The sequence below is a fragment of the Vulpes lagopus genome, chromosome 5 (assembly GCF_018345385.1).
Source record: "Vulpes lagopus strain Blue_001 chromosome 5, ASM1834538v1, whole genome shotgun sequence".
NCBI classification, from domain to species: Eukaryota; Metazoa; Chordata; class Mammalia; order Carnivora; family Canidae; genus Vulpes; species Vulpes lagopus.
The window spans coordinates 14,765,218-14,789,495 of record NC_054828.1 but is presented as its reverse complement, the minus strand read 5'-3'; the positions used below and the strand labels follow the sequence as shown (position 1 = coordinate 14,789,495).

Sequence of the window (24,278 nt, the reverse complement as noted above, 5' to 3'; positions counted from 1 at the left end):
TGTATCAGAAAAATAACACTGAGGGCATTAGGACCCCTGTCACTGCTCTGCTTTCCTTATTTGCTTTGGCTCTTAGGACGCTCCAATTCGAATACCTGCCTCACGTGCTGGTGTATATCATTAGGTACATGTCTTGTCCCCAGCTTTATTTGCCTGTTTTTATTTTCCTTTATGTTGATTATCTTATTTATTTGTTGGATCTTATGTATCTTTTTCTAGATTTCTTTGAGATCTAAAGATTTTTTTTCATTTTTTAAAATTTGAATTCAATTAGACCGTATATAGTACATCATTAGTTTCAGAGGTAGAGGTCAGTGATTTATCAGTTGCATATAACACCCAGTGCTACATCACATGCCCTCCTTAATGCCCATCACCCACTTACCCCCTCCCCCCACTCCACTCCCCTGCAGCAACCCTCAGTTTGTTTCCTATGGTTAAGTGTCTCTCATGGTTTGTCTCCCTCTCTGATGACTTCCCATTCAGTTTTCCCTCCCTTCCCCTATGATCCCCTGCACTGTTTCTTATATTCCACATGAGTGAAACCATAAGATAATTGTCTTTCTCTGATTGGCTTATTTTGCTCAGCATAATACTCTCCAGTTTCATCTACGTCAATGTAAATGGTAGGTATTCATCCTTTCTGATGGCTGAGTAATATTCCATTGTATATATAGACCATATCTTCTTAACGATTCATCTGTCAGTGGGCTCTTTCCATAGTTTAGCTATTGTGGACATTGCTTCTATAAACACTGGGGTGCAGGTGCCTCTAAAGTTTAAATTTTAAAAATGTCTACACCATCAGATGAAATGCTCCAAGCTTTGGCCTCTTGTTTTTGAAAAGGAGAACCAAAGCAATAGAGCCACTCATGATTCTGGAATTTCTTGAGGGCTCCAAAATGTAGGAAAAATGACCCATGGAGAGAAGTGATAATTTTTTCATGGTGAAGGGCAGGAAGGCCTTCTGGCCTCAACACTCTCTCGGTTCGTCTTTCCTTTTCTGTTCCAGCAACACCAACCTCCCTTGCAGTGCTCCAATGCCATGGGTTTTTCCTATGTCAAGGCTTCTGCACACATTCTTCCCTTTGCCTGATTCAGTCTATGTCTCCATCTTTCCCTCCCTAAGGACTACTCATCCTTCACGTTTCATATGACATGTGACTTCCAACAGCCCACCTCCCCTAACAAGAGTAGATGCCCCTAAACCAATGTTTAGTAATGCTTATCTCACTTGGAAAGACTCCTTTAGTGTCCAGTCTCCCTAGGGCAGGGGAAATGTTATTAGACTCATCCCCTGTCCCCACACTGTCCAGTGGGACCTGGCAAGTAGTAGATACCTAGTAACTAACTACTGGGTAAGGGACTATATTAGGGGAAAAATAAAGACAAATAATCTCCAGTGCCATATCTGGATTCAGCAAAGACTGAATGAGTGTAAGCAAAGTGGCAGAGGTAAAGTTTTTCATTTTATGGCCAAGGGAAGGCATGTAAGGGAAGGTATATGGTTGAGATTAAAGGGTGAAGTGGGAGAAATTGCTACACGAATATATCTTCTTAAAACAGAAAATAAATTGTATCTGAAAACAGAAGATGCTGAAAATAGATGGTGGCCAACAGGAGCTAGAATTGCTAAGGGGCACAGTGATGTTGATAAGCTTTATGTCAGTTCAGTTCAGCCTAGCTTGATTCAATTCAATTCAGCAAACTCTCACTGGGCTGCTCTATGTCCTGGGTTTTAGATTTGTTTTGGTATGCAGAGATGACCCCATCCTAAGGCTGCTCATTACCTGGAAGGGTGGACCAGTTTCAAAGGAGTGAAGAGCTCTGGGAAAGCAAAGGAGAAACCAGAGTCATTCAACATGACCCCAGAAGGGAACCAATGAATGTGCCTCAGAGGGTGGTAGGGTTGGCATAGCAGGATCTGCATGGTGGTAAGAGAAGGGAAAAACTGACTTGAGTCAGACAGATGCAAGGTTGAATCTTGTTTCCATAATTTTCTTGCTGTATCTCTGAGTTTTTATTTTTTTCATTGGTGAAATGGGAATGATCTCCATCCTTCCACATTGTGTGGACTAAAGGAAATATTCCCATAAATGGCTTAGCCCTCGGGGCACTACCATTATTTTTCAGTCACTGGAGACAAGAAAAGAAGGCATTGCAATGCCAGAGGCAGCAGGAGCACAAGCCAGATTGCTCTCCTGCCAAGAAAATAATAATAGTGAGAGTTGCTATTTGATGGGGGCTTTCTCTGTCTGAGACCTGGGTCTAAGGGCTCTAGAAGTCCTGGTTCATTCAGGCTCACAGAACTAATGAGACAGATATTACTGTGATTACCATTCTCACTGAGCGACAGAAGCCACCAATCCCCATCTGAGAAACTCCAAGCTCTTAACTATGACTTTCCATGGCAGAGCCCATCCCAGGCTTGGGGGAAAAGAGTCACTTGGCCCAAAGGTGATTCAGCCACTGGAATGTGGGACAGAATGTAGACCGTGACAGAAAAGTCTACCTATATTGCAAATGTATGACGTTGACCTCCTTGCTGAAGAGGGTAGAGGCGGGTGATAAGGTGTGGACCCAAGTAACCTTAGATGGGAGTGGAGGCTGACTGACTAACCATAGAAGGAGCTGTGCATGAGCACTGTACTGCCGTGGGTAAAGCTCTTTTCCACGGGGCTCCAAGTTAATGGTTCTGCAATTGTACTGGGACTGAACAAATAAGTAAATAGATGGCAGATGGTAGGAGCCAGGTTTTCCCTGTTGGAGCAGGAAGTTATAGATAAGCAATCTGGGAAGGCTGAAATGAATCATGTGGTACCCGACGAAAGTCGGAGATGTCAATATGAACTCTTTTTAGCTTTAGATAGAGCTGGATACATGTGCACGCATGGGTTAAGGCACACATATGTATTTCCTGGCTCTGTCTGCTGAGAGGCCCTAGTAACAGGGACACCCCAGTAGCAACAAGTACAAAGGCCTTGAAATATAGGGCAGGAAGTGGGCCAGAAAGGAGGCTGAATGATCGGCGGGCTTGGTAATGGTGGTAGTGGTGGTGGTGGCAGGCAGAGAGGGTGGTCTACATTGAGGTCTGACACAGACCCCCTCCCTTGGACAGGGGCCAACCCAGGGTCCAGGAAAATCCATAACTAATGACAAACTGGAGCTGCCAGGGCAGAAAGGCTCAGCATAAAGAATGCAGCAGTGAGCTAATCTTCAAGAAGTGAAACTGGGACAAGGTGTCGTCAATGTCAAGTGGAAACACGAACAATGAGGAGAGGAGGGAAATGATATCATGATGGATGGTGGAGGCCTCAGGAATGCATCGGACGGCTGCACTGGAATGTTCCCCAACGCAGAGGGGGCAGAGGAGAGCCAACCTTATGACTCTGAGGGTATCTGAGAGCAGGAACAGGTCTGGCCTGGCTCAGGGGTGGAAGAGAGGAATGGGCAAGACAGAAGTATTCCTTGAGGACTGGCTCCACCCCTTTCCTGGGAAGCTTTCCTTGATAGGTCAACTGCCTGCATCTTCTCCAGTTCCCCAGGTGATGGCAGAGTGGAGTAGTTGCTGTGCATTGTGTGCCCACAAAGCCTAAAATGACCATTGGGCCCTTTATAGAAAAATTCTGCTGACCCATAGTGGAGGCAATCTAGGTAGTGCAAAAGCAACCCTAGATAATGCATAAATGGATGTGTCTGGCTGTGGTTAATAAAACTTTATTTACAGAAACAGGTAGCAGCTGGATTTAGCCTGTGGGCTGTGGTTTGCTAACCCTGACCTAGAGCATGAGTTCCACTGCACAAAAGCGCACAGAGAGGTTTCCAACTGTCCAGAGCCAGCCACTGCAGCCCTCAGATAGGAGCCTGTGCACAGCCAGTGCTCCATTAACGCTTGGCAACCTGGCACAGGTTAGCTCTCTGGGGGTAGATTCCTTCAAGGGGAATCTACAACATTCCAAAGTGAGACACAGAGAGGCCTTGGAGCAGATAAGACCTCCCACCTTTTCAAGAACTTCCATTCTGACGACCGCAGCAGCTCGAGTGTGAGGCATCCTGTGCCAGAACCACCTCTGGGGTGAATGTGTTGAATTTTCTGGCATTCATTTCCTCTTCCCTTTGTCACAGCATCTCTGTTCCCATTGGGGGATGACCCTGCCCATATTGTATGTTATCTTGGTGGGACTCTCCATACTGTTTTTCTGTCATTCTCTAACTAACAAGCATGTGATCCAAGTTGGGTTCATCAGTGCTGTTTCCATGGCATCACAACCTTGAGTTCAGCACTGAAAATGATTCCAGCAGATTCATTTTCCAGTAGGGGTACCATGAAGATTGTTACTCTCGCCACCCAGATTCCTGCGGCTGCCCTAAATCCTAATATTTCTGAAATTGACAGTTGAGTGGTTTCAACTGTTTTCAGAGATTCTGATCATTCATGGCTTTCTAATAAATTTCCTTTTGAAAACTCCATCAGTGTGGTCAGATGTGGTTTCTGTTGCTTGCAGCTGGAGAAATCTGATGTAATCTCCTAATTGGTCTTAAAAATTCTAGAGAAACCCCTTGGCAGCCTGTGGCCCCAGAGCCAGCTTTTTATAAATACAGGTCAGATCATGCCACTTCTCTGCTCAGAAGAAAACAAGACAAAACCCAAAACCCTCAGCAAGGCATGCAAAACCCTCCTTGATTTGTCCTCAAAGTTTCTCTTTTAGTCTGGTCTCCTATGATATACATCCCATGGATACTTGAAGTTCTCCCAAACATGCCAAGTATCTTTCTTCCTTTGAGAGAAATAGCTCTCTTTGGGTAGACAGATTTTGACCCTGGGATAAGCTCTGAGAAAGCATCAGCACTTAGCCGTACTGACTGGAGAAGAAGGGCAGAAAGAGGCCATAAAGGGAGAATAACAATGGGCTGAAGGGTCTCTGCCCTGCGGTGGAGGAGACAGGGCTGGACCTGCATCTCTAATCGCTGTTCCTCCTACACTCTCCTCCCACCTCTCCTCCCAGCAACCCAGCCCCTGCTCAGGGACTCACATGTAAGCCTTGTAGTTGGATCCGATTTTCTGGATGCGGATGTCGTACTTGGAGTCAATGAAGGCCTCAGTGGTAGCATAGGTTTTGGCCATAGCCACCATGCTGGTGATGTCCTGGTAGTCATGCTGGTTTTCTACTTTGATCTGTGTGGGAGGATCAGGGGGTGAGTGCCAGCCACCAGTATTCACGGAGCACAGACCCAATGCCAGGACCCAGTGTTCTATCAATAGAGTGACCTTGAGAAAGTCACCTGCTTAGCAGGGAGAACAGGTCATTCTACTACATACATACCTGTAGATGAGGAAGAGAACATTCCATTTGGACTGTCAAGAGAATATTTACAGAACAGGTAAGCTCTGAACAGGGTTTGGAATAGTACAGTTTTCAGCAGGAGCATTTCTCTGGAGGATAGAGGGGATGGGCAAAGCCGAGGCAGGAGGAGCCACACGGAGACGAGGGCTGTGCAAGTGGTTCAGACTGGGTGATTGGCCTGCAGGATGAGGGATGGCTGAAGAGGGTTGTCAGGAAACACACCTTGGTCCCCCAAGTTCAGCATCCTTCAATTGCTTTGGTAAGGGTCTAGAATTTTAGCTTGAAGGATCTGGAAAACCACTGGAAGAAGTAGAGGAGTGTAAACAAGAAAGTAGCCTAATTTGTGTTTTAGAAAAATCCCTCAAGTACTTACATGGAGGATTTCATGGCGAGTTGTACAGTGGGTTGAATGTGACATGGGGTAGAGCCCGGTTGGGAAAAAGAAAGTGCATGTATACGTCCATGTGCTATGTATGTGTTGGGCATGTGCACGTGGGTTGCATGTATGTGCAGTTTGTGGGGGGTACATGTATGTGTGACGTGTTGTATGCGGTGCTTGTAAGCAGTGTGTGTGTATGTGTGTGCGTGTGTGTGTGTGTGTGTGTGTGTGCACGTGCATATACACTGGAAAAGGCTAATTGTGCCCAACCAAAGGCCTGGGGGAGACACTCACTGTTTATTGGGCTGAGGCCAGGAACATGAAGTGGTGCCTTGGGGTCAGGGGGAGGTCCCAGGAGAACTTCCAAGGCCAATGCTGGGGACGAGGCCAATGCTCTATGGCTGTGATCTCAAGACAGGACACAAGCTGATTGCCACCAGCTGTGGACAGTTAAGAGTGCTGCCCCCTCCCCTGTTACCCTCACCGGGACAGCACAAGGGGGTCTAATGTTGGGCCAGAGGTGGGCAGAGCCCAGATCCCCTGGTGGTGGGGGGGTGTTGGGGTGGGGGGGGCAGCTTGCACAGGAGGCTGTCCTTATAATCTCTCTTAGCCTCTCTCTTATCTCCCTTGGAGACTCACCAGTGCCCTGACCACTCCATCCCTGCAGAATGATGCCCACCCACAACCTCACAACTTACAAAGAAGTTTCACAGCTCTCTCATGGGACACAAAATGGGATTGTGAGGCGGGCGGTGTGGGCATTATTATGGTCATTTAACAGATGCAGAAACTTATTTCTTGCTTTGTCCAAGGCCATGCGGCAGCTAAGCACAGAGCTGGGAATGAAATTCAGGAGTCCAAGAGCACAGCTGTTCTCCAAACCATCTTGAGGGCAGCTACAAGTGCATGCCTGCTGTTCCAACCTAACAGATGGGAAACAATGATGGGGAGCAAGGCTTGGCATACCTTCTCTCTTCTTGGCTCTCTGAGAGAGTCCCAGCCTCTCAGTGATGACACTAAGTCCCACTTTGAGGAGAAAATAAAAGTGACCAAGCAAGAGTCCTATTTGCCATCCTTTCCCAAGCTCACCAGCTTTCCTGCCTTTTCTTCCAGGCTGCAGCGTGCTCCTCCCACTCACGGCTGAAGCTGCCCTTTGTTCCAGGTCTTCTAAGTCTAACTGCTCACTGCCCTCTCCTCCTTCAATAATAGGACCTGTTAGTTTTATCTGGGGATCTAGTCTCTCAGCTAAAGATTGTTTGTTCCAGTCTCCCTCATAGATAGATGTGGCCAAGTCTCAGAGTCTGGTCAATGAACACGTGAGTAGATGTGCTATGAGCAACCTCTGGGTGGTGCCTTTACCACAAAGGGAATCTTCCTTTTCTCCTTTCCCTCTTCCACCTGGCTAGGTCCTCGGACCACAGGATGGAAGGCACATGTTGAGGATGGCTGAGTTAGGAGGTGGAAGGATCCTGGATTCCCAACACCATGGAGTCCCCAGTCTGCCCGTGACTGTGCATGTTCAGACTCTTATGTGAGAAAGAAGTAAACTTTAATCTTGTTTAACTCACTGTTATTTTGGTCTTCATTAAAGCTGTCAAATTATATTTCTGCCTTGAAGATTCATTATTCTTTGGGTCAGTCCAATCATGGGTCCTCCATTCTCCTCAAATTGTTCCTGCTTTTCAAAAATCCAAGTACTCACTGCTCTCTGTCTCTACCTTCTCACTTCTCACTCACCCCTAAACCTGCCATCTTCAAATTTCACTCCCCATCACTCTGCTGAAACTGAGCTGGCCAAGGTCACCTGTCACCTCCTCACTGGCAAATACAATACCCTTCTTTTGATTAGCATTCTTTTTTTTTTTACTTTTTTTGTTTTTTTTTTGTTTTACTTTTTTGTTTTTTTAAAGATTTTATTTATTTATTTATGAGAGAGAGAGAGAGACAGAGAGAGGCAGAGACATAGGCAGAGAGAGAAGAAGGCTCCATGCAGGGAGCCTGATGTAGGACTCAATCCCAGGACTCCAGGATCACACCCTGGACCAAAGGCAGGCACTAAACTGCTGAGCCACCCAGGCATCCCTGATTAGCATCCTGGATTCCACAACATCTGAAATTGCTGAACTTTTTGACACTTGGTTTCTACATCACTACTCTCTTCTGATTCTTTCTTTCTGCAATTTCTTCACCTTATTGCCTCCTCTTCTTCCAACTTCATCTTTAATGACCAGAGTGTTTCATCTTCAGTCAATATTTGGCGTCCAGGAGAATTAGAGGTACCAGAATGAAAGAATGGGTGGTGGTTGTGGGGGAAGCTTTGCAGGGGCAGCTTGTCTAATTCAGTTTTGCCACTGGGTGGCTCTGGAAAGTACCAGACCTTCTGCATCCCAGTTTCCTAGACAGCACAGCATACATGGCAGGATGTTTGGACACTTCTATCTGTCTACAATGCCCATTCCCTTCTACAGTCATGAAGCACCCCGATCTGGGGCCACATGACCTCTCATAGAATAAACATTACACTCCCCCATCTCCCTGGCACCTGTGTGTCCATGTGACCCTGTTTTCTGCTTCTGCAAGCAGAAGCAGAGTCTGAACTTCTAGGCCTATTACTAACAGGCAGGGGAGGGCTTTTGCTCTTCCTGCTGGCTGCAGTGTAGACCATCTTTGACATTGTGGCTGAAGAGCAACACCCCAGGAAGGCATGATCAACAAGATGGAAGGAGCCTGGGTCTTTAAAACTGAGGAAGTTCTATGAGAGCCCTGGGTTGCTTTCACCCAGACCATGTGTGAAAGAGAAAGTCCTGGCTTACTGAAGCCACCTTAGGTGTTTGTTACACAGCTGAACTTTGTTCCAATTATTACAGGAGCCCTAAGTAAGTATTCATTCAATGCATCATGCCTGCATTCATCTCTTCACAGGATAGACAAAAGAGATCAAAGAGAGACAGTGTAGACAGAGGCATTTAGTGAATTCATTAGCTAATTAATTTGTGGTCAGCCCAACCTCTCCTTGTGTACCTTTCTGGGTGGTTTGGGGTTTGCCCTCTCTAGGAGTGAGGATATAATCCAGGTTTCGTGTATACCGACCCTTCTAAAGCCCCAGGACAAACCCTGGCCTATGGTCCTGGCAATATTAAGTTCTTTTCCTTAGAGAGGGTCTTCAAACTGTGCTATGTCTGGGTCCTGTGAAGCCCAGCTCCACCCCAGCACCACCCAGCTCCACCCATGTCTTCCTCCCATTAGACTCCCAGCTTCTTGGGGACAACCAGTCATAACACAGGTGCCTGGCACGGATGCACCCAGCATGTTTGCTGGACTGAATTTAAGGCTGGTTAAAGATTCACTTGTGACTTGAGAGGGAGTAGAGAGGTGGACAGAATACAGGAGTTTGGGAAAAGGCAAAGAAACAGTGTCCCAGGAAAACCTGTCTTTTACAAGGTGAATTTTTCTGTAGCTGCTTAGCCTGGATCCTGGGCTCTCAGAGGTTCATCTTTTTTTTTTTTTTTTAAGATTTTATTTATTTATTCATAAGAGACAAAGGGAGAGATGGAGAGGCAGAGCAAGAAGCAGGCTCGAGGGATCACGACCTGAGCCAAAGGCAGACACTCAACCACCCAGGGGCTCCAAGGTTTATCTTTCGATTGTGAGACTCTGAGCAAGTCAGGAACTGCAGAGAGGCGGGCAGGGGGTCTGGAGTAGGGTGTGGTGGGTGCTGGAGGGGACTCTGGCATGGTCCTCAGGCGAAAGGACAGCGGGATCAGAGGGTACGAGGCCAGGCAGCCACAGGGATGGTGAAGTGGCTGCTGAGCTGGGGAGGGAGTCTTGGCACTCGGCTGTATTTACTAGCTGGAAACTTCTCCAAATGTTCACAGAGACAAGCTGAACACCGGAAGCTTTAAATGAGCTGTGATTCAAAATTACCATTTGCTGCTCTGGGGACCTGCAATGGGGTCACTGAGGACTCCCTAACTCGGAAGCCTCATTCCCACGTCCCCATCTCCCCTTCCCTGTCTCTTCTTTCCCTCTTTCTCTGCCTTCCTTGACTACTCTCCCTCTCCTCTATCCTACTGTACCTGCTCTTTTTTTTTTAAGATTTTATTTATTCATGAGAGACACAGAGAGAGAGAGAGAGAGAGAGGCAGAGACACAGGCAGAGGGAGAAGCAGGCTCCATGCAGGGAGCCGGATGTGGGACTCGATCCCAGGACTCCAGAATCATACCCTGGGCCGAAGGCAGGTGCTTAATCAATGAGCCACCTAGGGATCCCCTGTACCTGCTCTTATGTGTTTGTGTGCACACGTGTTTTTCATCCTGAGGGTAAGCACGGTGGGAGCATGGAAACAGAGATGATGGAAAGGGAGGGAAGTGGGAGGAGTCGGGTTACAGTTCTGAATCTCCTTGATGGGATTCACCTCTGAAGTCTCCTAGCCTGAAACAGGAGAGTCATTTTCCATCTTTGGTAGACTGTCTGCATTTGCTTGAACACCTCTGAGAGCAGGGAGCTCACTACCGGGCAAGGAAGTGAATTTCCCCTTGGGGAACTTGTTCTACTGTATATTACACCTGGAGTAAATGAGTAGTCCCAGTTACTGGTCATGAAGAGTAAGTCTCAGCCCTCAGCCTTGTGTCTGCTCTTCACGCACTTGAGGAGCCAGCCAGGTATGCCTAAGATACTGTCTTCTTCAACTCACCCTGACACGAGCAGGTTCTAGACCCTTTACTACCTTGAAATGCTCTCATTGGACAATCTCCTAAACTATGTGGTGCCTGGAATCACACCCAGCTCCAGATGTGGTTTCACTAGCCAAGACTGTAGAAGACTGTCACTTCCCTCTGCTTGGAATGCATCTGGCATACGCCTGTCTCAGAGCACTTGCACTTGCTGTTCCTTGCCTGCCCTGCTGTTCCTTGCTTGCATGGCCCACACCCTCGCTTCATCCAGGTCTCTGCTGCACATACTTGCTCAGAGCAGTCTTCCCTGATGCTCAGATGTGTCCCAACTCCTCCCACCCAGCATTCCTCATCCACTGTGCCCTGCTTAATTTTTCTCCATGGCACTTCCACCCCTACTTCACACCATTCTCTATTTATTTGTCGTCCCTCTTCCCTACCATTCTACTAGAATGTTGGCTCTGCAAGAGCACTGCTGGATTTCAAGCACCAATAGCAGCACTCAGGGAACAAGCACCCAATAGACTTGGTTAATGATTGAATAAATATATCTAAGTGTTTCCAGGTGTTGTATTGAGTGCCCATTATATCCAGATAATTACTGACTGTTTTTCCAGATACTATGCCGGAGGCTGAGGATACAATAAGAAAAAAAGAGATTTATGATTTTTATCCAAATGGAGCTTTGAGCCTATTCATTACTTGCTCCTATTAATGCAGCTTAATACAATGTTAGTTTTTCTAAGATCCATATGGAGCTTGTTGTAAGCTAATGTCTCCAGGTCATTTTTTTTTTTATTGGAGTCCAATTTGCCAACATAACACTCAGTGCTCATCCCGTTAAGTGCCCCCTCAGTGCCCGTCACCCAGTCACCCCCACCCCCCTGCTCACCTCCCTTTCCACCACTCCTTGTTCGTTTCCCAGAGTTAGGAGTCTCTCATGTTCTGTCTCCCTCTCTGGTATTTCCCACTCATTTTGAAACACAAGATCCTGATAATTCACATCTCTCCGAGTGTGAACCTGAGTGGATTCAGTCCCAGAGCAGGACTTTACATTTTCCTATGTAAATATAAAGCTCTTATATTTCCATCTGTCCCTTCGTTCCCCGATATTGACTCTGCCATCTAACCTGTTAACTTCCCTCTCAGCTCTAGGTCATTCATAATTTTGGTGCACCTTTCCTATACCTAATTCTAGCTGTTTGACCTGATTTAAATCACTTTTCTGAGTTTTAGTTTCCTATCTGTTAAATGAGATAAATGTCCTGTAGGATTATTATTTTTTAAAAAGAACTTATTTATATTTATTTATGTTGGAGGGATGGAGGGAGAGAGAAAAAGAGGGAGAGAGAACAGAGATAGGGGCAGAAGGAGAAGAGAGAGAGAATCTCAAGCAAACTCCCTGCTAATGCAGAGCCTGATGTGGTGCTCTATCTCACAACCCTGAGCTCATGACTTGAGCCAGATTCACGACTTGGATTCTTACTGACTGAGCTGCCCAGGCACCCTAGATTATTATGATTTTTAAATTACATTATAATGAATATCAAAGGACTATCTAGCATAGTGTCTGGCACTTAGAAGATACTCAGTAAAAGTTGGTTCTCTTTAACTCATTTTTGGATTTTTTCATAATTATTTACATATTTCTTTACATAATTATTCATCCAGCTACAAAATCTACCTCCTGTATAATCACCTAACTTGATGAGGAAAAATTCTTTTTAGATTAATCACAGCTAAATAATGAGGAAGGAGTAAGAGAACTAGGGCATCATCCTTCTGCAAATCTCCCTAAGGCAAGAATGAATCTAGGCAGCAGTGATCAATGCAAAACCTTCAGGAAAGGCTGATGGCCAACTTCCTAATGTGTTGGTCAGGCAGACAGCACCTGAATTTACAGATCAGTCTTAAATCGCAAAAGACAGTCAGACACGACTATGTCTACAGATGTGCAAGAGAAACACCTACTACCAACTGGGAAGTATTCTTGCCAAACCCAGAACCAGAGTCATATCAAGTCTCTATATTCAACCCCCAGTTTATAGGATGTACAGGCAATAAGTGAACCCGCAGTGGATCTGTAATTAGCCAAATTCAGAATGTAGAAAATCCTATAGGAAAATTATCTCCCCCCAACCCCTTCTAACAAATAAGTGACCAATCAACTACAGGAAGAGGAACTGTTATAGATCAAAAGAGACTCATGTCATCCCATCCATGGCAGGTATGAAGCCCTTGTTTGGATACAACGAGGACAAACCAATTAATAGGGAACTATTGAACACTGACTACATATTAGATTATATTGAAGAATTATTACTATTTTTTGGTATCCTATGATATTTGTCTATACTAAAGGAAAAAGAAAGGAGTCCTTATGTATTAGAAATACATACTGAAATATTTATAGGTGAAATTATGTGATATCTGAGATTTGTTTTAAAATAATCTGGTGATCCATAGAGACAAAAAGTAGATGAGGGGTTGCCAGGAGCCGAGGTGAAAGGAGAATGGAGAATGACTTCTGCTGGGTATGAGGTGATAAACATATCTTGGAATTATATAATGGTGATAGCTCCACCTTGTGAATATACATAAAAACCACTAAACTATACACTTTAGAAGGATGACTTTTATAGAACGAAAATGATATTTCATCTTAAAAAAACAAAAAAGTATTCAGTGGTGTTTGAGAGGAGGTGTGGAGGAGTATGTAGAACAAAACTGACTCAGTGAATAATGGTTGAAGTTGGGTGACAGGTACCTGGGAATACACTTTACTATTTTCTCTGCTGTTGTGTATATTTGAAAATTTCTGTAGTAAAAGGTTAAGCAAAGGCAGGACTAAAAGAGAAAGACAAGTAAGAGTGAGAATGTAAAATTGTCCTTCAAAGGAGGCTAAAAACCTATCTGGTAATATCTGACTAGAGATGTGACCCCATTTTGTAGGGTTCATTGTAGGAAACTTTGGTCAGTCACACAAATTCAGTCTCCTGAAGAGGAAATGCAAGCAGATACCTGAGAGAATTGCAACCATTCTTTTTTTAAATTTTTTTTAAAGATTTATTTATTTATTTGAGAGAGAGAGAGAGAGAAAGCTTGGGAGAGGAAGAGAGAATCTGAGTGTGGAGCCCGATGCAGGGCTTGATGCGGGGCTCGATCTCATCACCCTGAGATCACGATCTGAACTGAAATTAAGAATCAGATGCTTAACCGACTGAGCCACCCTGGTACCCCACAACCATTTTTGGAATTAAAATTCATGTGGCATCTCCTGGGCTCCTCCTATAGAGGACACTGTGATATGGAACAAATGTCAACAATGCTCCGTGATGTTTGATGTTTCTTATGATACTCCTTAGGGTAGGCTCATGTACTTGTGTCATCTCCTTAAAGTATGATTTGAGGAAGGCAGTTTTACAGATAGCCAATAAATGCAACCCAGTGATCATTTTGATCCAATTTTTATAGTTTATTTCTTATTTGAGAAATGAATACATATACTCACAGAGCAAAAAATAAAGTCAAAGATATAAAAATAATATCTGGGAAAAATAAGTATGTCTTTTACTCTAAACTCCAAGCCCCTTGGTGAAAATATTTCTTTGTACTCTTTTGGAAATATTCTATGAATATAATAGTGTAAGATGATATAAGATGCATCTGCTCAGGTATTTGGTCAAATATTCTGGATGTTTCTGTGAGGGGGTTTTAGTTGAGATTTGCATTTAAATCTCTGGACTTGGGTGTTATTCTGTATGTTGGCAAATTGAACACCAATAAAAAATAAATTTATTATAAAAAAATAAAATAAAATAAATCTCTGGACTTTTGAGTAAAGCAGATTGCCCTCCATAATCGGTGTGGGCCTCATCCAATCAGTTGAAGGCCTGAATAGATCAATATTCAGCATCTTCAGCCTACCAGCCTACTCTGCAACCCCCCCATAATTGTGTGAGCCTTAAAAGGCTGGGTGGCTGGAGATGTGAGATTTTGAGGTGATGATTTCTTTGGAAAAAGCTGTGCCAGTCTACTGTTCCTCTTGATATATCTGGTAAGAGCATCAGCAGGACAAGGCTGATGTGTGTCTGAGCAGCAAGGCAGAGCTGGTATGCTGGAGTTGATGTGCTCCCAGGCTACCTGCAGTTAGGCACCCCAGACTTTGGTCTATCCAGGCTAAGAATGTGAGCACTTCCTGTAAACCACAGGTGGTCTGTGTAGGAGAGACACCAGCCATGAGCCATTTAAAATCCCCTATGGAGGGAGCAGTGGCTGAAGGGGAGACATGGCTACTTCCACTGCCACCACCCTGGTCCAAGCCACCATCATATGTCATTGGACCACTGCGACCATCTTCTTTTAAAATTCCTCTTGCCTAGGCCAAACCTCAGACTGATTTCCTTAGCATCTCTGGGTGTGGGCCAAGGCATCAGTATTTTTAGAAGCCCCTCAGGCAGTTGTGTGCAGCCCAGGTCACAAAGCATGACCCTATGTGATCTGGGTCCTGCTTATCTCTCTTTTGCATTCAGCCAAACTTGTTTCTGCTTCACTGCCTCTGGACTTGCTATTCCCTCTGCTTGGAACAATTTTCCTGAGTACTTTCCCAAGGCCAGCTTCTTCAGGTTTCAGCCCAGATGAGTCCTTAGTGGAGGGGTTTCCAACTACCTAATGTAAAGCAGCTACTCTTCCTTGCCCGCTCTTAAGTCTCTACCCAATTACCCTGGTTTATTGTTACTACTTCTTTTCTTACCACCTTTGACGATCTCAAATTACTTATCACTTAACGTGCTTATTGTCTCTCTCCTCCACAGTAATGAAAGCCAACAAGGCCAGTGGCCTTCTGTGTGTTGCTAGAGAGACAATGTAACAGTGTTTAAGAATATAAGCTCAAACACCAGGTCCATCACCTATTAGCTGCGTGACCTTGGAGGAAGTTACTTAGCCTCTCTGTGTCTCACTTTCCTTATCAGAAAAATGTTGGGTACCTTGGTGATATAAAGGAGCTGATCCACAACAAAATGTGGATAATTTGCTGGATTACTGTTGAACATCATTGGATTGTTGTCAAGCATTAAATAATACACTACATGTAAATGGTCTGGAAGAAGGCTTAGTTCCTCACAAGAATTTAGTAAATGTTAACTGTTATGATTATTATCATCCCCTCCTATACCCTGAACACCCCAGTCTAGTGCTTGGCACACAGGAGGAACTCAATAAATATTTGCTGAAAGAATGGATGAAGAGCCCAGTAATGGTAATAGCTGAGTGCAGGGAGCCTAGGCAGGAGGGAAAAGCAGGTGCAGTGGCCCTGAGGCTGATGGTTCCCATGGAAAAGAGACTCACAAACAACGGATAATTGAACTGTAACACCTTCTCGTGGAAGCTGAGGGAACATAGGGTTTCATGCTTGAACACAGGCAACCCTATCTCCCTATACAGATGAACACAGGGATTGGGGCCAAGATCCTTCCTAGAAAATGGTCTGGAATCAACCCGTCCAGGAGACATGAGTGACTGAAGTCCACCGCACTATTTCAATAGCCTAGGACACATCTCATGCAAATGTGACCAGCAGCTCACCCTAGCCAAATCCATCTCCATCAAGTTCCCATAGAAGGTTCAGTGTGGAACATGTTCCTTCCTGGTGTGATGGCCCAGACAACCTTGTTTTCTTGAAACAAAGATAACTAACTACATGAGGCAATTTACTGAACGCGGTTATTTACGAATAAGCTAAGAGCTGGGAGGACAGCTACCAACAATAATAACTGCAGCTTCAGAACACTTGCTCTGTGGTGTTTCTGGCAGTAATCAGCTCACAGGGCCAGCTGGAGATTCAGGCCACTCCTAGCCTGAGATAATAAACCGTAACCCTGGCACACAAATGGATGCTTGTTTTTCTGTTTTTATAACAGGAAGGCGTGCATCCAGCTCATTCCAGAGTGGTATTCGCTCATTAAGAAACTAGTTAGATGGGGTGAACAGGGATGGGCTGCATCTCTGTTTTTCCTCCCAGTAAATTTTTACCAGTCTCGCAGCTCCTAGACTCTTGAGGCAGGATTAAGTATAGGTTGTGTGTGTAGGTCATTAATGTTAAGCCATGCTTAGGGTTTAGCTCAGAATTAATTCCTGAGGTCAGCATCGAAAGCCTAAAAGAGGTAAGTGGGAGTCACTATAATGTAATGGAGAAGTTCTCAGACTTTCTTGGGCTCATGGCTTCCATCTTAGGAATTATTTCACGGCATTTTAGGCCAAAAGAAATATCAAACAGTTTCACTTATTAAGTACTTAGAGCCAAATAGCTTACTAAGTACTTATGCCCTAACAACTTGGTAATTGGAAAACATTCGCATAATGTTTTTACTTCCTTTAAAGTAACTACAATTACTTATTAATGCGATGTGTGCACTTGTTGGGCACTGCACAAATTCCTGACCTTGGTCCCGAACTGGACACCATCACCCTCATTTCCTGTTCCACACTGATTTTCATAGAGTACTTACTTTTTTAGCGTAACCACCACCAAAACCCCAGCTTTGTAAAGATGTGATGTCACTGAGAGGAACATGTTGTAATCTGCTGTTGAAACTGTGAACTACCTCGGCTAGCAATCTGCACGGTGTCTGACAGATGTCTAGAATTGCTGTTCCTTGAAAATTCAAAATATACCATGCTGTCCCCAGGGTATCTGAATGTAGGGTTTGGGAATCGTGGGTCTAATGTTATTACTTTTGGCATTCTCCCCAGCAGTAAATAACACAAACCTCTGGTGCAATATCCCTGGCGAAAAGCCTGCCTGCTCCTCATGGAAACCGGAGGTCTTGAGAAAGCCACAGAGGCGGAAATAGCCAATGAATCAATCTATACTTCAAACCAGTCCACACTTTAGGAAAATTAAAAGCATATTACACTTTATTAAGATGGTATAGTGGCTTGAAAGGACCATGTTTTTAGTGCAAAGGTGGTTTAGAGTCAGCTCGGTATTTAGGAGGGTCCTTAAACATACCTGAAATGAAATAACATGTCATCCAAGGGCTGTATTAAACAGATAATTAAGGCCCAGTCCCCATCATTGAGGAGCTCACAGCCCATGGAAGAGATAGTTACAGGAACAGACGATTCAACAGAAGACTGCCCTGGGTATGCAGCGGAGGGACCCTGAGGCCTGAGGGTGGGTGGGGCGGGGAAGGGTTCCCACATGAGGGGACAGAGGCCACCCAATTCCCTTTGTAATGGTCAGGGGGAGAAGGATGCATTTAAATTCAAAGTTCTCTCTTCTTTCTGAAATGGCAATACAACAACTCACAGATTGTTATGGGGCTTTCCTTCTCTCAGTATTTTCACACAGTGTTTCAAGGGTTCTAATCTGTTTTTTAATGAGCACTAACTGTGTCAGGAATGGTACTACATAGGTTATATGTATTATCTCATTTAAACTGGAAAAACAACTCTAAGGGCTTCTGGCTATGATGTCTTCACACAAGCCCGGTCTCTGTAAACAGCTAGAAGACTGGAAAGAGTTTACAAGGCAACGTTTGGAGGTGGTGGGAGTAGGCACTGCAAGCCCGGGATCCATCAGAAAAGGGAAATTCAAGAGGGTGCCCCATGTTCACCTGGCCCTCTCCTAGCCACATCTGTCACTCTGCGCTGGCCTGTGACGCTTTGACACAGGGTCTCCTGCACTCCCTAAATGCTTCCTGCCTCTGGGCTGTTGCATGCGCTATTCTCTCTCTCTGGAAGGTTCTTCCCTGTGTGGCTCATATGGTTGGCTCGCTGCCATTCTTGTCCTTGTCTAAATGGTACCACTCCGGTTTTTCTGTCTCCACTGTGTTGTTTTCTCTTTTAACAGCCTGTTCTCCTGCCTCACACTGAATACAGTTTATAATCAGGTAATTTTTTTTAATAATCAGGTATTAACTGCTCATTTATATACACTGTCTGCCTCTCCTACCAGCTCATGACTTCTGTATCGAGTGCCTAGCACAGCCCGTGGCATGCAGCAGGTGCTCAATAAAGGGCTCTTGAATGAAAGAAGGAAGGGGGTGCCTGGGTGGCTCAGTTAGTTAAGCATCTGATTCTTGATTTCGACTCAGGGTCCTGGGATTGAGCCCTGCATGGGGCTCTACACTCAATGTGTAATCTGCTTGTCCCTCTCCCTCTGCTCCTCCTCCCACTCACATGCACACACACACACACACACACACTCTCTCTCTCTCTCTCTCTCAGATCAATAAATAAAATAAAATCTTAAAAAGGAGAAAGAAGGACATATGAGATTGTTTCCTTCCCTTCCTGGGAAGGAGGTGGGAAGGACGGGGAGACAGGGAATACCTCCTTTCCTTTTACAACAGTCACTGAAAAGTGTTCATGAGGGATCTGGGACTTGAAGACAGCCTCTGTCCACTGTGTATTCTCCCAGTAACCTTGAGAGCTAGTAAGAAGAGGGATGGAGACTCACATACAGCCCTGGTGACTTTAGAGCCCTATGATCTGTTCACAACACCATCCTGCCCTGTTTAATGGCAAAAGATTGAAGTGACTTTTCTCTTCCTACTTTTTCCTTTCCCCACTTATCCTTGTTGGCTCTTTTTCAAGCCCTACTGACAGATGGACTTGCGCTGGCAAAGTGCAGTTCCTGAGCACACAATGGGGCAAGTGCCCAGTCTCCTCCTGGAAGGATCCAGGGAGGGCAAGCTCTACGAGCCGAACTCCTTAGCCAAGGTATCCCCCAGCTGGAATCATGGCCCTGATGATTCAACCCAAGGGCCCCCTGGCCAAGGCAGCCCATGCCAGGGGACCCCGATGTGGCTGACTCAGGGCTGAGTCACAGGGCAGGCTGCCACCACCTGAATCACTTGCCTCCACCTCTGGCTAGAAAGAAGAGGCTGGGGGCTGGGGTGGGGCACTGGGCTGGGACCATGTGTCTCATCCTGTGAATACATAATGATGATGACTGTAGTAACAACAATGATGGGCAATGACAGCCACCTTTAATGAGTGCTTTTTATGTGCCAGGTGCTATTCTAACAACTAAATATTAATTCACACAGTCTTCATTACCATCTTATGCAGTAAGAACAATTGTTTTCCCATTTCACACATGATAAAACTGTGGCCCAGCAAGGTTATGTAACTGGCTGCAGGCAATTACACACAGAAGAGGGCTGGCACACAGAAGAGTTGAGATCTAACCAAGGTATGTCTGATTCCAAAGCCCAGCCATTCATTTGACAAGTGTTTACTGAGCCCTTCCTATAAGCCAGGCACTGTTGCAGGCACCAGGGATACAATGCAGGGTTGGGTGAGAAATTAACAGACAGATATATGACATATTAGGTGGAGACAAGTGTTATGGGGGAAAATAAACCAAGCTAAGGTAGGTAGGGCTTTCTGGAAGTTAGGGTGGGGATGTTATTTCATACAGAGTTTTCTTTCGAGTCCTCCCTAATAAAGGGGTATGGAGTAGAGACCTGAAGGAAGCAAAGGAAGGAGTCACAGGCCTACCCTGGGCACAGAAGAGCAAGCACTGAGACTGTGTTTAATTAACGAGTCACAAGGAGGCAGGTGTGCTTGCAGCCAAGCGGCTGAGGCCAGAAAGCTGGAGGGAAGTCAGGGCAGTGGGGAAGGATGCAAGTCAAGGATGTCAGAGCCAACACAAGGACTTCTGTTTTTACTTTGAATGACCTGGGGATCCAGAGGGGGTTTGGGGTAGGGAAATGACATGATCTGACTTATGGTTTAAAAGATTCACTTTGGGGGATCCCTGGGTGGCTCAGTGGTTTAGCGCCTGCCTTTGGCCCAGGGCGCGATCCTGGAGTCCCAGGATCGAGTCCCACGTCGGGCTCCCTGCATGGAGCCTGCTTCTCCCTCCTCCTGTGTCTCTGCCTCTCTCTCTCTCTCTCTCTCTATGTCTATCATAAATAAATAAATAAATCTTTAAAAAAAATAAAATAAAAGATTCGCTATGAGGAGACCAAAGCAAGGGCTAAAAAGGCAAGAGATCTGTTAAAAGTCTAGTTTAATAATAGAGATTAGTGATGACAGTGGCTTGAGCCAGGGCAGTAGATCCTAGAACAGTTTTGAAGGCAGAGTGGAAAGGATTTGCTGATGGGTAGGATGCTAGAGAAATGCAGGACTGCAGAATGGCTTTAAGGGTTTTGGTTGGAGTAGCTGGAAGCATGGATCCCCCTCTCTTCCCCTGCTCCCTTCTCAAATGGCAAAGGCTGTGGAAAACCCAACTGCCCAGTTGTATCCACGGTCAGACGTCCTGGTGGACATTTCTACAAAAAGTCTGGAGTTCAGAAGGGAAGACTCCCCTGGGGATTTAATTTGAGAAGTTGTGGATATGCAGGTGGTATGGAACGCCATGGAACTGAGTGAAATAGCCAATGGAGGAAGATGAGAACTGGAGGGGGATCCAGAGGTTAGGGATCAGGGACATGAGAGGGAACCAGCAGAGGTGACTGGGTGAGGCATAGACAGGGTGTAGCAGGAGAACCAGGGGAGCCTGAGTGCTCTCCACAGCGCCATCCTGTTTGGAAAGCCAAGCAGGGCTTAGGGTCCCCAGAACTCTTAACTTCTTTCCAGGAGAATGAGCAGGGTGGTCACTCAGGGGCCATACGATTGCTCATCAGCTCTCTCATTAAAGTGAGTCTAAGCCCCTCCCTCCCATTGTCTCCCCGCGTCTCCTCTCTGCCTTACTTCTTGCCTGACTTCCCCCAACACAGACTTGTACCTTCTCTCATGCCTGCTTGTGCCTCCTCTGTGCCAGGAGCTATGGGGTGGAATGTAGTTGAGGAAAGGAGCAGACCAGAAACAACTAACTGAAACCAGGCAGGATGGGAATCATAATGCAAATGTCCCAGAAGCTCAGAATTTCTTTTGCTTGTGTGGTTTACAAAGCACCTTCATTTTCGATTCTCTCTTGTGGCTGCTGAAGGGAAGCCTGGGGTGTTCAGAGCAGGGCATCAAGGAGGGACTGCCATGTCATCCCAGGACTCCATCTTGACTTCCCAGCAGGGAAAGAAGGTATGGAAGCGGAGGTCCTCTGAGATGGTTGCTGCCTTCTGCAGTGGATGCTGCAGGTGCCACCTGAATGCCCCCTCCAGGACAGAAGTGCTCATTCCCCTGATGTCTGGTATGCTGGCTGCTGATGGCTCATGGCTGAGTGACTCCAGGAATTGCCCTCAGCTAAGGGGCAGGGCCTTGCCCAAGTTCATGCCATGTTCCTAGGGCAGCCCATGTGCAAGACTGGTTGGTGCAGGAGTTCAAAGGCCTGGCTTTCTTGCCACCATTTGTGACCTTCTGAAGGGCCTTCTCAGCTCTAGGACCCCTGTGGGATCAACTGAGGTCCCTCTTGTAATCACCTTGTAGTTCACACTCCCCTCAATCCTATTTCCATCACTGCTCAAGTTGGTATTCCCAAGTGTGGTCTGTTGGCAGAGCAGACCCCAGTAAACACCCTGTAGCAAATCCTCACCTCAGATTCTGCCCACCATCCATTCCCCCACTTTCTCCATCCATTCTGTTTAGGTTTCTACTCCCTCCACCCAGCCACGGGGTTCAGTGGAACTGACCCTACTCCCAACACAAAAGGTAGATACTGATTATCTTAAGTTACTTAGAACACAGCACTCCTCTCTCTGGGGTCTGGGGACGGACCTGTGAATCCCAATCATATGCAAGAGAACATCCTACTCCATGATGGATATGAGCAGGGAAGCATGGGGCATATAACCCAGAATGCCACAGGCAGCCTGCACAGGACAAGGGACATGTCCAAGAATGAAGCTGAGCCCGAGGCCGGCCAGCAGAGACAGAAGGAGCCTAGGACCTTGATGACTTCACTGAGATGCTAATCCCCAGGTCTTCAGAGTGTTTCAGCCAGATAAAGGTAGAATTTTTGTCACTTCTAGCCAAAATGATCCTGATATAAGGTGCATGCATTTAGTGGCTACTGGCCGCCTAAACCTGCTTTGCTGGCCTGTGGGTGTGTCTGTAGGAAGATATTCATACCAAGGCTTATCTGAGGTGGAAATTTACTCTGAAGGGACCTGGGGCCCCTGAGTCCTTCTTCAGAAGAGAGTAACTGTAGGCTGGGGACAAGCTACGGGGGGAAATCTCTTATTTCCAAAGTCCTTCCATGTGAGGGGAGCAACACCCCTGGCCCATCTGCCCCTGGCCACCCAGTCCTCCTCAGAGGGAGTGACCTACTCCATCAGTGGGTTTGGAGGAGAAATGGTGCAAGTCTAGTAAGTAGCCCCGCCAATTCTCCTCTCCATTCTCTTTGGGAGCTGTCTTTCCTACAAACAGCATGTAATCTGCTCTGCTTCCCAGATTATAAGTTTTTTTCAGGTCAGGCCCCAAATGTGGGGAAGCGTGAGGCAGCCCAACACTGTCTGTGTTTGATGGGTAATTCTAATTCTGGGGTTCACTAATGAGAAACCCATTTGCCTGCACACCTAAGCCACATTGTTTGGTAGCTCTATTCGTACTGAGGTGTTACATTTTATTTTTCACAGTCCTTACAATATGCTAACACCTCACACAGAGCCTGCAACATAGCTGACTGGCTGTAGAAGCAAAGTCAAGCGCAAGGTGGGCAGATGACCTTTAATGCTTTTTCCAGGCTGGGACCTGAAGATTCTGATATCTGACAAAGGGAAGGGGGCCAGTTCTGCAGAAGAGACAAATTTTTGGTCCCCTAACACTTAATTCTGAAATGCATTTATTCAATGGTTTCTCATAAGAGAACTGGCACAATGAATAACAAATAGCGCCACTACCAGCGGTTTTAAAGAAGTTGCCAGAAATTCCCCTGGCCCTACTGGAATCTCCTGCCATTTTCTACCTTTCTTGCTAGCCCCACTTTGTGGGCTCTCTCTCGCAGAGCTCCTCAAGGTCTGATTTTTTTCTTGCCCAATGTGATCTGCAGTAAATCTCCTTTTTGGGGTGTGAGGACTCTCAACCTTCAGGCAAGGCTTGGAGAGGCATTACTCAGTTGGCCTGGAGGGGCATTACTCACTGAGAAATGATGGCCCCCTGAGTGACAGGCCCTGACAGACAGCCCGTCCCGCCCCCCTGCCCACCCCCCCGGGAGTCCCTGGCTAGCATCCCCTCTGTCTGGGCTTCCACAGGGAGTGTGTCCCGACCCTGGACTTGACCGGTTCTGCCTTCCTGTCAGCACTTGTTAGCTAAGCTGCTCCACCCTACTCTCTTTTCTGCCCTACAGGAGAATAAAAGAAGCCTCATGCCTCCCAGGCAGGATCAGATTCCAGATTGTTTGTAATGAAAACACACCAAGCCAAGCAAACAAAGCAGATGCTCCCATGGCTGTGCTCTTTCTCTGTCTCACTGTGGATATTTCATTGCTTCGGGCCACGTCTGTAGGCAAGTGCCCAGGATCCTTCCGGCCCATTGTTGGGGTGCGTCAACCTGGGCTTTTGTGGCAAAGACACAGGACCAAGCAAAAAAATGAGAAAAAGAACACTGAGAGCTATGAGACTCAGACTCCACTTCTGGCTGGGAAGAGACCTCCCTGGTGACCTTGGGCAAGTAACTTTCCCTCTCTGAACTCCTGACTTCAAAAATTAACCATGCTAGCTTAGGTTATAAAAGCAAGTCAGCCCAGCCATCACCACTGTATCTCATGAAAAAAAAAAAAAAAAGCAAATCCAGGGCAGCATTACTCACAATAGTCCAGATATGGAAGCAACTTAAGTGTCCATTCATGGATGAATGGATAGACATTTTATGTGCATACGCGCGCACACACACACACACACACATACACACACACAATGGAGCACTATTCAGCTAATAATAAAGAAAGAAAGACATCCTGCCCTTTGCAACAACTTGGATGGACTTTGAGG

At 46.0% G+C, this 24,278-nt stretch overlaps 1 protein-coding gene across 2 annotated transcripts in view; it reads right to left on the bottom strand.

The window, feature by feature from the left end:
- Positions 1 to 24,278, bottom strand: part of SYN3 (synapsin III) — a 456,205-nt gene that overhangs the window by 24,339 nt on the left and 407,588 nt on the right. For both annotated transcript variants that reach the window (XM_041755595.1, XM_041755596.1), the window contains one exon: positions 5,034 to 5,176. In XM_041755595.1, coding sequence (XP_041611529.1) covers positions 5,034 to 5,176 — 143 coding nt within the window. The remainder of the gene's footprint in view (positions 1 to 5,033; positions 5,177 to 24,278) is intronic.